At 34.3% G+C, this 16,237-nt stretch overlaps 3 protein-coding genes across 4 annotated transcripts; 1 reads left to right on the forward strand and 2 right to left on the reverse strand.

Annotated features, from left to right (window-relative positions):
• Positions 1-1,820: 1,820 nt before the first annotated feature.
• LOC119996329 (serine carboxypeptidase-like) lies at positions 1,821-4,518 on the reverse strand. Its single transcript, XM_038842920.1, has 9 exons — positions 4,184-4,518; positions 3,902-4,073; positions 3,443-3,562; positions 3,213-3,356; positions 2,985-3,138; positions 2,752-2,843; positions 2,390-2,648; positions 1,993-2,126; positions 1,821-1,910 (listed from the first exon to the last, which is right to left on the reverse strand). Exons 1-9 carry the CDS (start codon positions 4,516-4,518, stop codon positions 1,821-1,823), a joined length of 1,500 nt encoding a protein of 499 aa, XP_038698848.1.
• Positions 4,519-7,082: 2,564 nt separating this feature from the next.
• On the reverse strand, positions 7,083-9,582 carry LOC120016014 (phosphoglucan phosphatase LSF2, chloroplastic). 2 transcript variants are annotated; one of them, XR_005471896.1, is made up of 6 exons: positions 9,300-9,582; positions 8,517-8,722; positions 8,244-8,414; positions 7,894-8,114; positions 7,618-7,718; positions 7,083-7,445 (listed from the first exon to the last, which is right to left on the reverse strand). XR_005471896.1 is itself a non-coding variant. In XM_038868609.1 (5 exons), the coding sequence occupies exons 1-4, from the start codon at positions 9,565-9,567 to the stop codon at positions 7,911-7,913; spliced, it is 849 nt and encodes a 282-aa protein (XP_038724537.1). In that variant the 5' UTR covers positions 9,568-9,582; the 3' UTR covers positions 7,169-7,718; positions 7,894-7,910. The 2 variants fall into 2 exon arrangements, 1 of the variants encoding a protein (XP_038724537.1); XM_038868609.1 differs by having other exon boundaries at positions 7,169-7,718.
• A 792-nt stretch (positions 9,583-10,374) lies between these two features.
• Positions 10,375-15,919, forward strand: LOC120004109 (alpha-galactosidase 3-like). Its single transcript, XM_038853359.1, has 15 exons — positions 10,375-10,732; positions 11,093-11,151; positions 11,512-11,568; positions 11,653-11,687; positions 12,005-12,108; positions 12,238-12,310; positions 12,770-12,828; positions 12,916-12,981; positions 13,067-13,150; positions 13,808-13,872; positions 13,961-14,043; positions 14,528-14,618; positions 14,789-14,847; positions 15,364-15,504; positions 15,726-15,919. The coding sequence occupies exons 1-15, from the start codon at positions 10,518-10,520 to the stop codon at positions 15,834-15,836; spliced, it is 1,302 nt and encodes a 433-aa protein (XP_038709287.1). The 5' UTR covers positions 10,375-10,517; the 3' UTR covers positions 15,837-15,919.
• Positions 15,920-16,237: the final 318 nt, after the last annotated feature.

Genomic DNA, 16,237 nt, shown 5'->3' on the forward strand with positions numbered 1-16,237 from the left:
GAGATCCGTAGTTTGAGCAGCAGAGCTGATAGATTGTAGTCGGGGAGTGCCAGAGGCAATATGATGACGTACAATATTTCTAATGATGTCCTCGTGTTAATTGTGTAAAATTTGATTATTTGATTAATACAAACGATTATGCGGCATATAATCCATTAATAAAAATCAATTTTTTTTTTCTAGCTTGGACTGTGAAAAAGAGATCACATTTGTCTTTTTGTTCTTGGAACTTTAATGTGATTGCGAGTTCGATTATTACTGAGCCCATATATGAAGTATCCATGTGTTTGTCCAGTGCACAGTTGAGGATTCCCATTGGAAAAAATTTAAAAGAAAAAAAAAAACGTTTTCTTATTATTTTCCAAGAAAAAATATTTGATTATTGGTGAGCTGTTTGCAGCTCTAGATGACTAGATTCATATAGGTTTCACAAATAATATCGGAACAATGATTATGCGGCATATATCCAATAATCCAATAAGAAGAATTGGGAAAAAAAATTCTAAATGGAAAATGTAACACATTTGTCGGTTTTTTTTTTGAAATACCATGAAGAATTATGTTTGCGATTGGAAACGAATCTTGAGCATACATATACCTAACTCAATCAATTGTCAACCAAGCCAAGTCTCGTTGGTGACACGTTTGTTGTTTTTTATGCTTGGAATAGACGGTTGTTTTTCTTTATATTATAAACAATAACTTCTTCTCAATAGAGTGTTTGGATTTATTATGCATTTTTAATCATCATCTGTTAGGTTGTAAAGAAACATAATGTGGCATAACGGGGTCCACGTTTAAAAAAAAAAACTACTGACCGATTTTCTTTTGTTTAAGTGGGCCGCACATTAATTATTTTTTGAAAAAAATGAAAATGACAAACGTGTGCAGAGAATAGCTCGTGGTTCCACTAATCTCAGTGAGTTGTTTGGTAAAACATTTGACGCCAACGGCTCACACAGAGGAACCGCCGAGTCCAACGCCTTACCAAACAGGCACAACATGGAGAAAAAAGAGAAAGTGAAAAATCATTGGGAACAAAGAGGAGTTATAGGTAAGGTAAAAATATAATTGGTTATTTTATGAATACTTAAAAGTTCAATTTTTTTTTTTTTTAAATTCTCCCATTTACTTTTTAGACAAACAAGACATTCTTGCTTCTTGGGAACTAAAATACATTTGGTAATGTTCGGACGGGCCAGCCTGAACTTTATTTTGTTAAACCTAGGCCCCTCGACAATCAAATCAGGCCTATTTGCCTCTAGCAAGCCAAAATTTTTTGTTGGGCTTTTTAGCCCAGCAGTTTTGTGTGTATTGACACAAAGAGTCATCCAAGGCAAGTCGACAAGCTTGGAAGATATGTTCATGATGTGGCTTGTTTGAACAAGTCCAATTCGTCGTGGAATTTCTTCACTTGACTTTTGTCTAGATGAATGGAGTAGTATAGACCCAAATTCCTCTTTTTGACACCAATAATGATATGATTTTGTACTAAGAAGAAAGTTTCTTTGAAATCCTAGATTACTCACACGACTCTATCCCATATATATACAAAACTGCTCACATGTTGACGTTCGTAATTTTATTTATTACAAACTTCTGTTATTTCTGTGAATCAATGGGTCCGAACTAGTGGAGCCCCCATTTATTTAACTTTTGAGTATATAAAAAAGGAAACATCCGTAAATTTAAAGTTATGGACATCCGCATTGAGACTCCCATATATATAATAATAATAATAAGCCGAAGAAATGGAACATGGTTTTCAACCAAAACACTTGCGCCACATGCTAAAAAAACACAACTTAACAAAAATTATATCACTTGAGTTCTCCTTTCATCCAGCGTTGTATCATATGATAAGCCGTTTTTGGTTGATCCGTTGGAACCATGTGACTAGCGTTGAAAACCTATTTTTGATTGACAATCACCAAAATTAGGTTAAATCATAAGTTAAATAATGAAATCATATACATATGGAGAATGTCAAACCTTGAAGAAAGCGAGAGGTCCATAGCTTATTAAGGATCCTACTTTTTCACCATCAACACGAAATAGATTTATAGGAGCGACGTTAAACTTTTTCTTGCCATCCCATTCCATTTCTGTGACCCAATCCAAATTTCCTACTCAAAATAGAAATTCTTTAAAAATATACTTACATAGATGAAGTCTAAATGTAAATTAAATTGTTAGAACATTCAGCCCAAATACATCAGTTGTCCGTTCTGGATCAAAGGCCTACACAAATTTATTCTCCAAGATTGTCTCTGAAGTACTTAGGCCCAAAAGGCATCACACATGTGAGAGTAGCTTAACTTTTGCTTACATACCATTCAATTGCGTTATTAAAAGATTGTGCATATTTGATAAAAAAAAAAGAGCTTACCAATCCAATTGCATATTAGGTCAAATTCTCCTACATATATAAGAACTTTGATTCCATCCTTAAGTAAAGGAGGAATTTTTACGTCAAGATTTTTCATGTACTCTCCAATCATTTGCCCAAATACTGTAGAGCTCCATGCAACAAATGTTATGTCCCCCACACCTAAAGCAGTCTTCACTGATTGCATATTTAGGAAAGCCACCATATTTGTGTAGTCAAAGTTGGAGGTACCTATACGTTGTCTTCTAGTATCATAAAACTGTGCATCACAAAATGTTAGATATTATAATTATTTTTTTATAATTTTTCACATAAAATCATATAATAAAGAATGACATGATGATTGTCTAGTGATATCTTACATTTAAATTTCCAGTAGCATCACGAATCGCCTGAACTATATCATTACATTTAACATACGCAGTGAGACAATCATTAATGTCAATGCCTTTGTCTGACAAAAAAAGAAAATAAAAAAAAACAAGCCAACCATTAGTCAAGTAGATTTCATGATTTGATTTTCATAGTTAGTTTAATGGATACGAGAATTTTTTAAAAAAAATATATGGAAAAAGAAAAAAAAATTACTACGCACCACAATCCTTTGTAGATGATTTACATTGTGGAATCAAATCCTTATCTATACGCTGATATTCTGATTGATTGATTAAAAGACGACTTAGAGCATATCTTGGTATTGATGGGTATTGAATTCCAGGATTTGTATGTCCATTACCAATAGCAATTCCCTGTAAAATATAGAGTTTGTAAAATATAATAAAATTATATACTACAAATTGTGGATTAAGAAATAAATATGTGCCTTGAGTCTTATAGGAATTCCCTCCTCTGCTTCATTTCCTTGTTGGATTCGAGAAGCTAGAGCAGGAACATAATGCCCAGCATAAGATTGTCCGGTTATGAAAAAATCTTTTTGAGAAAGTTCAGAACGTTTGTTAAAGAATTCCTGCATAATAGTGATAGTTAGCCAACACCAAACACCAAAGTTGACTTGAGCATTAAGAATGTATAGGGATCATAGAAGAAATATACCTGTAAGAAGTGATACAAATCGTTACTAACAGCAGTTAGATCATGTCTTATGTCACTATTATCAGTTGTGTAGCTAAAACCAGTTCCGGTAGGCTGGTCAACATATATAATATTTGATATCTATATGTGAAAAAAAAATCTCTAAGAAAATTCGAATATTGGATGAAATTTTATATGAATGTACCTAAAGATTTTGAAAATTATAGGTTTTCTTACCATGTATTTGACCATTTTTACTGTAATGATTCCGAGTTATAATAGCACCAAATTATATACATACTTATAGACTGAAAAATGTTAGTATATTCTCCAAATTACAAGGACCACCAGTGATTTTGCTCAATGAATACTATGTACTAAATATAAAGTTAACAATGAGGATTACTTTTGGAAATACAATAATGATTGCTTATTTAGTTCTAATTTTTAAGCTAGTGAAATTGTATGACGACAAGATACCTTATCCCAACCATAATCATTCGATATGAGAGTGTGTTGTTCTGTGATAAGAAATGGACCATTTTCATAAAATAACGCAATACTACCGCTACCTCCGGGGCCCCCACTCAACCATAACACAATAGGATCATCATTGTTATTATTCCGTGATTCAAAGAAGAAGTAGAACATTCTATTAAGAAAAAAAAAACATAGATATAGTAAAAGATTTTAGACTAATAATAATTCCAAAAACATCTATTATACATTTGAGAAACAAATTTATAAGGCTCACTCAATTACCTTGCACCTTTGGTATTGGGAAGCGGATAATAACCAGCATGGTGACGATTGTTCTCAGGAAAAGGGCTAGAAAGAGGAAGGAAAGGAAATTTGAATCGTCTCTCAACGAGCCTTGAAGCACCAATGACCGACGAGTTATCATTGACAATGACAGTATTGTTATGGGCAAACGAGTTGAGTGATCTGATGATTTTTTTTGCTTGTTCATCGGGTGAAGTGACAATTGACGATGGATGAAACTGACGGTTAGTTTCTGTAGCATATAAAAATTGTAGAGTAAATAAGAGATCATAGATAAGAAGAGAAAGAAAGATGTCAACAAAAGTTAAAGCCATTGTCGTTGGTTCTACACAGAGAGATATCAGTGCACTATTTCAAGGTATTTATAATTGTTCTCGTTGAGGATGGCTAGGGAATAAGACAGGCGATGATTTCAATTTCTTTGTCATACGGCTGCATAATTCTAATTTTATAAAAATGAAATAATAGCAAATTGGTTGCAGTCTCAACAGAATTTAGTGTTTTTTCCAATGTCATCCATTTAACATTTTCAATAAATATGGAAATATACATTGTCACCATCGTAATTTTGTCTCTCTTATCTACCAATGAGAGATGGCTTGGTTGGCAATCGGCTGACTTAGACATATATATGTACCCAAGGTTTGATTCCAATGAAAAACATATTTAAAAAAAAAAAATTGTGAGCTGTATATAATCTGTATGAAATGTTATTTACTCTAGATTCATATAGGTTTCACAGCCATTAGTATAGAATACTCAACCACAATGCTCTAAGAATGTCTTTTTTATGTCCTGTCTTAATAACCTTAATTAAAAAAATTAAGTTTTAGAAATATTTATAATGATTTCCAATACTTACCTAGTGTTAATTGTGTAAAATTTGAGTATTTGATTAATCCAATAAGAAGAACGGATTGTAAAGAGTACATTATTGGACTATGTAAGATCTATTTATCTTGTCAAGTCACAAGATGTTAATATAAAGAGTTGAATTTGAGTCTTTAATTTAAAGTATTCATCTTCAGTTAACTCGACCATCTCTGAGTAATTTTGAGGTAATTTAAAAGGCAAATGTACTTACGATTAAATCAAAATAACTTAGTTACTTAAACAAGAATCGGTTGCCTGATTGTTTTATTAAATTAATATTTACTATGCTATTTTTTGTTTTGTGAAATACCGTTGAAAAATATGCTTCTCATTATAATCGAATCTTAGACACGCATATGTCTAATTCAGTCGATTGCCAACCGAGCCACCTCTTGTTGATATTTATTATATTCTATATTGATTACGATGCTCAACATAATCCTCAATAGAGTGTTTGGATTTATTATGCATTTTTAATCATCCTCTGCCAGGTTGTAAAAAAAACATAATGTGTCACATTTGATGAACAAATAATAAAACATGGGAATATGACTAACAATAATCATTTCATTGTTGTTTCTGCACAAAACATCGTGTAAAAATGTGGCGCCTTCTATGGGGTTCAGGACGAACGTGGCTTTGAGATTCATGACGTCGTGTTGTAGATGGAACGAATTTGAGAGAAAACAAGAATGTTGGGCTAACAAAATTATGTTTCTCCTGGACTCGCTCAGAGATTTGTAGAGATGGGTGTAAAGATTTGTAAGGATTTGCAAGGTTAGAGTGAAGGTGGCGGTGGAGATTTCACCATCGACGACTCTGGAGACTTCACCATCGACGACTGTGGGTGGAGGTGGGGTGGGGGTGGAGTGAAGGTGGCAGTGGCAGTGGCGGTGGAGTATTGGTGCTGCCCTACCCACTATGGCCTTGAATTACCATCTTATTTACAAAGCTGTCAACATCTTATTTATAAAATTGTCACCAGTCCCTCTCTAAAATTTTACAATGATATCATAAAATAGTTTTAGGGTCTGTTTGGTATCACTTTTGTTTCTTGTTTTTTGTTTTAGTTTTCAAAAAATAGAAAACAAAAGCAAAAAAATATTCTTTGTTTGTATTTTCTATTTTGGTTTTATGACCAAAAAAAGATTTTCAAAACTTTTGAAAACAAAAAAAAAAGTTTTTAAAAGTTTTGGAAACAATATTTTTTGTTTTTGTCTTCTATTTTTTGAAAACTAAAACAAAAAAAAAGAAACAAAAGTGATACCAAACAGACCCTAGTTTTTGAAAACAGAAAATGATTTTCAATTTTATAAAACAAATTTCTAAAACAAACACCCACACCCATTTTAATTTTCAAAAACCGAAAATTATTTTAAAAAATGCAACCAAACAAAATCAGTCTCTCTCTTCATTTCTTTTGGTTTCTCCATTATTAATGGGAAAAGGTTAGAGCCTATTTGATTATAGTTCTCAAAATTGTTTTTAGTTTTTAAAAATTGAAACGGGTTTGAAAATTCGTTTGGTGCGCGTTATTAGAATTTATTTTATAAAACTAAAAATCATTTTTGGTTTTCAAAAACTAAAAAACCAAAACTAATATTTGATATTTTATAAAATTCTTTCATCTTTCCTCTTTCCTCTTTTCTCTTTCTCCGTGTAGAATCCTCTACCAAATGAATTTTGTTTTCAGTTTTATTTCTTAAATTTGTTTTCAAAATCTAAACTTAAAATCAATCTTTAAAAACAAAAAAACAAAAGTATTTCCAAACACAATTTTGTTTTCAGTTTTATTTCTTAAATTTGTTTTCAAAATCTAAACTTAAAATCAATCTTTAAAAACAAAAAACCAAAAGTATTTCCAAACACGACCTTATTCTGCAGCGACGGACAGCATGCGTTGCTGCAGCATCGCTGGAGAAAACTCCTCATCCGATTATGCTAGAGTCGGTATAGACAGTGCAGATTGAACAAGATCCGATCTTGGGCATCTATCACTATTCTATTTCACTCGCAATTGTGCAAATCCATTGATCGAGGAACCGAGAGAACACCCTTTTAAGGGTACATGGATGACGCCCCCCATCTAAATTATGGCTAATCTAAACATATGGCAATGCGTCTATGTATAGATGTATCGTTAAACGACTTGATGATGCTACAGCGGCAGGACTGTACAAATTTCTTTCTAGCACACTTCCTAGGGAAACTTCAAGAGTCTCTCTCTATGCTCTTCCTGTATGTGTTGAGGAATTTGTGGATAGTCACCGCATTTCATTTGGGACAACAGCGAAAACAAATTAGCTAAGTTTCAGGCTGTTTCCACCTCTTGAAAGCCGCAGAAAAACAACTTGAAGTTTTGGTTTTGCTGTAAGAAACAATACAAGTGAAATTTGGAGGAATGGTGAGCTATTCTTTTTGAGCAAATTCAATGGTACCGATAGGGCCAATACATGGCCACTCGTACATACTTCTAGTTATAAATATTGAATGAGAAAATTTTCCTTCAATAGTTGCACAATAATTTGTTCTTTCCTCACCAGTTCTAGATTGGAGCATTTCGGCGAATTTGTATCCTCATTATTCTCATACTCAGCCAAAGTTGCTTTATTTTGTTTCCAACTTCTGTAGAAATGCAGACCTGTCAAGAATCAACCATTTAAATAGCTTGTTAACATTGTAACAGTGGGGAACGTAGAATGGAAATATAACAGTTAGAAGATGACTGGTTGAAATCTAATCATTCATTTAGGTAACCAGTTGTATGCCTTTTTCTTTGTTTTGGGATATGAGTGAGTTTCAAGAGCAAAACTTACCAAAGAAGCTGATATTCTTAAGTTCCACGTAAGGAACGTACGCGTTCTTGAATCAGATTCCTCTCCCAATCGGCTATATCTTCAAAAGCATGCTCTGGAAGATCCTCAAATGGTACCTTCCATGGATCATTCTTAGCCAAATCGTAAGTAGCTGCACGGATAGCTCTCTTATTAGGTCCACACGGTCTCCTCGAAGTTAAAGTATCATATGCTGTATTAAGCTGTTTAGTGTGACAAAGTACACAATCAGGGAAAGGAATGGCTCAGACATTACTCAAGAAATAATAAAGTTCTCAAACAAAGCATGTTAAGTATGAGCCAGTAACTGATGCTAAAGAGGTGAGACTCACATTCATGCCACAAAACCAGAACATGTAAGCAATTGCAAGAGCAGGTGCCCTTCCCAATCCAGCAGTACAGTGCACATAAACTCTGCCTTTTCCCTCAGATATTGCCCACTCCAACGATGAAACGGCTTTAGGTAATTGACTCCTCAATGAATCCGGATCAAAGTCTCTCGCCTAAAGGAAGTTGGACTAATTTCAGTACGACAAATCAATCATATAAGGAGAACCTAGTCATCAATGAACATCAAGTCCGCTGCATTTAAATTATTTGCTTACAGGCCTTCTCATATGGCGGATTCCAAGTTCTGCACATCTCTTGATGATAGACTGCAAGTCAATACCCCAATACTCAACATCGTTATCCTGTTGTAGGTTCAGAATATATGCCACATTCTCTTCCTGTTTCAGATGATCTATATCTTCAGGTTTCTGAGGCTGGGAACCCACGATCAAATTATCGGTTATAAGAGTGTAGTTCATGCCTGAAGACAGTAATCTGAGTTAACATCTTTCAAGAAGTGAATAAGTTCAAAAAATGGGGATGATTTCTGGTCATAAATGAAGTTTGATCAAATGCACAAAGCTCTACAAATTGATAACAAACTGACTAAACAAGCTTTTAGCATTTTCAATATTCAAGTCTAATATAAAGGAGGAGAGAAGGTGAATATGGAAAAAGCAGATGGACTTCATTGTTCATCTAGCCACTATACATCTAGATCCACACTAATAAAATATAATTTATCCATTAAAAGTAACAAGACTTTTCTTTTCCTTATGAGGAGTGACTGAAAACCAACTAAAAAGATCCAAATTCAAACATAACCTAGTTGCAATAAAATGGATCAGATTTGGGTTTAGTGGGCAAATATACTAAAGAGTTACAGCAACAGCAACAAGAGCAAGAAACCAAGAAAATTCACCTCCACAACCATACAAACATCATCCTCGACTAAATTAATTTGGGAAAAACTATTCAATCGATCTAGACTCAGCAAACTCTGGATTGCAATGAAACAGGAAAAGTTTGGAGAGGAGTGGAAGTAAGAAAAGACTGACCAAGATCATGATGATACTCGTATGGATTCCTCATCATCCTCTTCATAGCTGTGTTGTAATCTTCTACTTTGCTCTTGTACCTCAATAAGACCTTATTGTCTGTAGTACTTTCCCCAGTACCTTGGCATTTGATTCTATCCATCTTCAACTTCTTGTTCTTGGAGAACATGAGATTGACAAAAGATCTCTTTTTGAGCAAAAACCCATCATTTTTTTCAAGTGGGTAAATCGAAAGGCAGCCATTGCTGCCAGGAACAGTCAATCCCATTTTCTCTTTGCCACTCAAATATGGGGTAGCAGACGTTTATATTGCCTGCTCATGTCTCGATCTTGCCCTCCTGCTTCCAAAAGAGAATGTCAAAAATACCCTTTTGTCTCAAATTCTAGTTGTTCACTTGTTTGCTTTTATGGCTTCTCCAATGTGGGTACTATTTTGAGTAACTTTTGTCAATTTGGGGAGCTCCAATAAATATCTAAAGGATATTCCATTTTAAGCTTTTTTTTAATTCCATATCCCAAATTTGAGGTATGCCTACCATTCAAAATTCATCAAATTAATTTTTTTTCCCTCGCTTCTCCCCCTTCTCTTCTCTCCCTTTTCTCTTTTTTTATAGTAAAATATTTGATGTGATATTGAAATGAAAATGAAGATACAATTGGAGTAGTATTAGAACAAAAATCCCATAAAATAATTTTTTATTAAAAATAAGGGAAATCATATAATGGAATATGTGGTTGGAGATTCTCTAAGATCAAGGGGGATGAAATGTTCACCTAAGTTAAGGTTTTGCTATTAACCGTCTAGGGTATTGTTTAACAAAATATTTGGGGAGAGTGACATGACCCAAACACTTAGAATAGTTTTTATATAGTGTCCAACAAACAGTCCACCACTAAAATATCTTTTTATTGTTGATTATTTTTAAGTTTTAAATTTAGGATTTCAATTGCTAAGTGATTAGGTACAATATTATTATTAGTAAGAAATTAAAAAAAATCGAGAAAAAAATTGATTAAAGACATTAAAGATAATCTTGCTGAGCTGTCATATACAGAATCAGATGCTGCACGTAATTTCAGTTTCACAAGTTTCCTTTTCTTCATTTTTCAATGCCTCTGTGTGTTTCTTGAATGTCCTCTTGCATTTCACTTGTCCCGTTGATTGTACGCATTGAAGAGCTTTTTGACGGAAACACAGCGAAAGAAGAGCGTTAATCGATGGCTAAAAATGGCATCTTTATAGCACTCTCTCTGTATTTTGCAGTTGTTTCTTTACATGGAGCAATTGCTGGGAGAGTGGAGTCTCTTGTGCAGACATACGAGAAACCCAGTTCAAGTTATGGTTTTGGGAGATCATTCAATCGCATTTTTGATACTTCTAAATATGGGATATTGCAGCTCAACAACGGTTTGGCTCAAACTCCTCAGATGGGGTTCTCTCTCTCTCCCCTTCTAGATTTTCTGCTACTTTTGTGTCTGTTGTGTTTTTCTTTTCTTTTGCTTTTTGTTGCTTAGGCTGGATTTTAAAATTTTGGCATTACGAGAATTGGTTTTTTTCTTTTATATATATTTTAAATTTATTTAGGTAAATTGGTGCTCAACCGTTGTGTTTTCTCTTGATCGGTAGCTTTGACAAGCGCTTGATTTTTGTGGAATTCAGCTAGTGATGGAGTTCCATTTGTCTGATTTTATCTTTTTTATTATTGCTTTTTTGCAGTTATTATGAAAAGTATGTTTTTCTACTATTTTTTAACAAACGAATTATAGTGGCTTGAGTGATTGTGTGTTTGCAGGTGGAATAGCTGGAATTTCTTTGCCTGCAATATCAATGAAACTGTCATTAAGGAAACAGGTTTTTGTCCTTCAATGGTTTTTGTGCTGCATATATTGATTTTAATGCGATGACCATTTATACAAGTGCATACCTACTTGCATTCCAATAAGTATATATCTCGCGTTTAGGTGTCCTGAATAATCGGAAAATAACCAAGCATGCTTATTTCTAGAGTTTGCGATGAAGTGACTTGGGATTGATAAAGTTGAAAATGGTATATATGAGAAACTGAAAATGGCAAACATATTTTGGTTGTGGAGAGTGACACGTAATTTGACCTTTTGGCTGTACTACTTTTAATGAAGAAATTTTAGAGCATCTTCTTTTCCTCAATCATACTTCATTAGAAATGCTAACATTTAATTTTATCTTATGCAGCTGATGCACTTATTTTAACAGGCTTAGCTGATTTAGGATATGTGTATGTCAATATAGGTATGCTTCTGATTTGCTACTAGTATTTTTCCGTAGATTTCAAAATTCTCTCTTTTCCTTCTTAAGCAATTTTATTGAATGCAGATGATTGCTGGTCTTCTGCAACTCGAGATTCGGAGGTAAATTAAATCTCTACATCTGATAATTTTCGCTGGCTTAATTAATAACAGGACATTACATAAACAAATATGGAAATAAAGTGTGTATGAATCTGAATTAGTTTTTTGGGCTACTACATAGCCATATATCAGTTCTTGCTTTGTAGTTACTTTCCAATGTTTTATGCGACCATTTTTTATGGACATACGTATGACACATTAGCACACACTCATAGATACTTAATGAAGAGATGAGTCAACTAGAAAGAATAAACTGGTAAAATTATGATGTTACACCACATACTAAGTTTCCTTATTGGCCAATTTTGATTGTGCAGGGTCAGTTGGTTCCTGACCCGAAAACTTTTCCATCTGGAATCAAGGCTCTTGCTGACTATATACATGGGAAGGGTCTTAAGCTCGGAATTTATTCGGATGCCGGGTAGGATAAATCTTCGGGAACTTTATAAGAAATTGGATGATTATGTGTTATTGTGATATTTCTTATATCAGCTATTCAGCTCTTTCAATATCCTGCTAATCTTCTGGTTCACCCAACTCCTGCTTTCAGGGCTTTCACCTGTCAAGTTCGACCTGGATCACTTTTTCACGAAAAAGATGATGCAGCAGTGTTTGCTTCTTGGGTTTGTTCCTGTTATTTCATACTTGATATTAGAAAGAAGTAATCAAATAGTTGTGGGTATACAGTGGTTGTTTGGCTGTCTGATGGCAGTGAGGGTATCTCAAAGGTGGAATCGAGGATGCGAATGTGACATTATAGCTAGACGAATAGTAGTCATTACTTAATTTGAAAATTAATAATCATATCAGGATGTGAATGTGTTTTTACATTTAAAAGATTTTTTCCAAATTATTTGTAAAATAAAAACCATTCCGTTTGTGAAACATAAAATGGTGTTGTGATCCGTTGAATAAACACATTTTCTACTAATGTAACTTACTGTATGCACTTTGAAATATTCTAATATTGTCTAAATGGGATAAGTATTAATATTGGTTGCAAATAATGAGAAAATATTTTGCCAGCCATTTTTGGCTATTATTTCTCATTCATTCTTCATGTTGTGTTATACTGTTATCAGAGTGTGGATTATTTGAAGTATGACAACTGTTTCAATTTGGGCATCAGACCTAAAGAACGGTTCTCCCTTATCTTAATCTCATTGAAGTTGTTGAGCGAGTGATGCTAGCTAACTTCACTGACTTATTTTGGTTCTTTGATTTATAGATATCCACCAATGCGAGATGCTCTAAACGCAACTGGGCAAACGATTTTTTATTCACTTTGTGAATGGTAATGATATTTGTTTGATCTTTGTAGAATATCAATGCTTCTTTAATCTTAAAACCTATATTGACATATGTAATGGCTTCAACAGGGGGGTTGACGACCCTGCCTTATGGGCTGGAAAAGTTGGAAATAGTTGGCGTACAACAGATGACATTAATGATTCATGGGCAAGGTTAAAACCTAAATTCCTTAATTCTTTATGAAATGAATATTTTCTTGTGCTCTGTGGTCACTTTTACGTATCTTGAGATTACCTACTTGTGTAGAAAGGAGATTTTGGATTCCATATATGTAAAAAATATAAAATTGAGTCAGTTCCTAAGTTGTTCAGACTTGGAACATTAGTCCCTCCTTTAAACATCTGAATGACTTAAGTCGAACAAAATAAATGTGTATTCCTGAAAGAGAAGGCTTGTAATCCATCTCTTAAGGTCGGAGAATGATTCTTTTTTTTTTTATGCGAACAAACGTGCATACCTGTCTAACCAATTCCATATAACAAGAAGGCAGAGCGAATGCATTTTACTTATATACAAATTTTATGGTCACATGACAATGCATATTGAAGATTTGGAAATGTTACATTATGATACCTGACCCAATTATTCTGCCTTTTTTATACTCTTCCATCGTAGTGAGTTCTCCTCATGTAAATGTAATAGTTCTCCTCATGTAAAAGTACGATGTGTGTTTTCTTGATTATCAAAAAAAGAAAAGATGCATGTTTTCTTTGTAGCGTCTCCTTAATGTTATCAATAGGACGAAGGTCCTGCTGGCAGAATTTAAATTTCTTAGTTAGTCGGGTACTGATTGAGTTTGCATTGTTAAGCATGACTACTATTGCTGATCTGAATGATAAGTGGGCTGCATATGCCGGGCCTGGTGGATGGAACGGTGAGGACATGATCCCTTGTAGACATTTCTGTGTTTAGTACTTCAACTATGACTTGGTTCTTATTTTTCATCTAATCCTTTCCGGTAGATCCTGACATGCTGGAAGTGGGCAATGGCGGCATGACTTATCAAGAGTATCGTGCTCATTTCAGCATCTGGGCTTTGATGAAGGTCTATTACCAATTTCTGATTTTTCTTCCTTGCCGCTTTTGGATCCAAGATCGAATAAGAAATTTTGTTATATGCATAAGTATGTGTATCTGCACATATCTGTACAAATACATTTTTTATTTTGGCTAAAAACATTGTGGTTACGGCATCTTCGGTGTTTGGATGTGGGAAATCACTGATGACAGCTAATGGCTGGAAAGGGATGCATTCATCCCACACAATGTCAGTTTGGATCACGAATCAGTTTAGATATAACGCTTTCTTAAATAGATGATAACAAATAGTTCGAATTACCTACATGTGTCTATGCTCATCAGTTCTGAACATTTAATTTAATACTCGGTACGGAATTTGAGCTGCAGTTTAAAAGCTTGCACAAAGTACATCAAAATTCATATGCCAGTTTTTGAGTTTTTCACTCTATTGTAGTTTGAACCCTTTTATAATATTTGTCATGACTAAAATCTGTAGCTTGAATCTGCAGGCCCCTCTTTTAATTGGTTGTGATGTAAGAAACATGACCACAGAGACTTTTGAGATTATAAGCAACAAAGAAGTTATTTCTGTAAACCAAGGTGAAATATTGACTCTCTTTGTACCTCGACATCTTACCATTTTTCAGTTGAATGGCCTGTCAATAGCATGATTTAAACATTCATCCTCATTGTCTCTTTCATAGATGTCACTATACGTTGCGACTTCTTGGATATATTGGATCTGAACTTTTCTTTTACTTTTTTTGTAGATGGACTTGGGGTTCAGGGAAGAAAAGTTCATGTATCAGGACAAGACGGTTGCAGCCAGGTATTCTCTTCTTGCACCAATGCTTTGTCCCATATCAACATTTTATACTAGAATAATCTTTTTTATCTAAACCATGGCTTCCTTGTCATGAGTAATTGAAGACTTATCATCCCACCATACTCTCGTGCACTATGCCTTACTCAAATTAATGAATATCCTTTTGTCATATCCTTTCCTGCCATCATAGCAATGATCACGTCGATATCTGAGCATGTGTACCTGCTGTACTGTCTGGAAAGACCCCAAGAATATATTTTTAAAAAAAAGTAGAAAAAAGAGGGACAAGGAGCCTGTCTTTCAATATATCAGGATGGGATTTGTGGTCTAAATACAACTTTTTATTTGGCTGGTGGGTACATAAATTATTTGGGCAAACCAAATTATCTTTGAATGGTTATTGATTTCTTACTTACTTTATAGTTTTTTTCTGAAATTGTTTGAACGTATGAAACAAAGCTAACTGTTAATGTGTTGCCTTGTAATCAATTGAACTCAAAATTTGTGTCTATGTTCCAGATCTGGGCTGGCCCTTTGTCTGGACATCGTTTGGTTGTTGCTCTCTGGAACCGATGTTCAAAATCTGCTACTATCACTGCTGCATGGGATGTACTTGGACTTGAATCTGGCACTTATGTCTCAGTAAGGGATTTATGGCAGGTGAGGAATCTAACCTGCAAGAGGGTTTAAGTCGTTAAAACCGGAATAGTTTCTTGAGTTAGTCCTAGCTGTTCTTCAGAATTTTTAATTTAGGTTCAAGCCTACCTGGTTTGTGATGTGTCAATCCGTTTCATCTCAACTCAAAAAATTATCAAATCTTATGAGCTTGTTCTCATAATAATTTTATCTCATGCTTATCAAAGTATCTTTACTGTAAACAGCACAGCGTAGTCGCCAGGGATGTGGTGGCATCATTTGGTGCTCGAGTTGATGCTCACGACTGTCATCTGTACATTTTCACTCTGCAGTCGGTGTCTAGCTCAGAGATGTAGTTCCATTTTCTGGATCATCTTGCATTCATCAGAAGATGTTGAACAAAAGTGTACACCCATGTCTTTTTTCTTTTTTTTTATTTGACTTGCTGTTTATGGCTCTCTTTGAGCTCTGGTTGGAAGCTTTAATTGGATTCAGAAGCAAAATAATGTTTGGATGTGGTGTTTTGTTCATATTTTTCCTGGTTTAGCCACTGTAAGGGCTGTTTACCATCCTAGCCAAGAGCTTCCATTGATTCCACTTAAACGTGAGAAACTTTGTTCTCTGTGGCTGCAAACAAATTGTCATGGCTCAAACTGTATCAACTGATACAACAATAAAACTTCAAAAATAGAAAATTACTAGCTGCAAAAACCAATTGACCCACAAAGGAGACAAAAGAAAGGATTTCCATACACTA

The sequence above is a fragment of the Tripterygium wilfordii genome, chromosome 1 (assembly GCF_013401445.1).
Source record: "Tripterygium wilfordii isolate XIE 37 chromosome 1, ASM1340144v1, whole genome shotgun sequence".
NCBI classification, from domain to species: Eukaryota; Viridiplantae; Streptophyta; class Magnoliopsida; order Celastrales; family Celastraceae; genus Tripterygium; species Tripterygium wilfordii.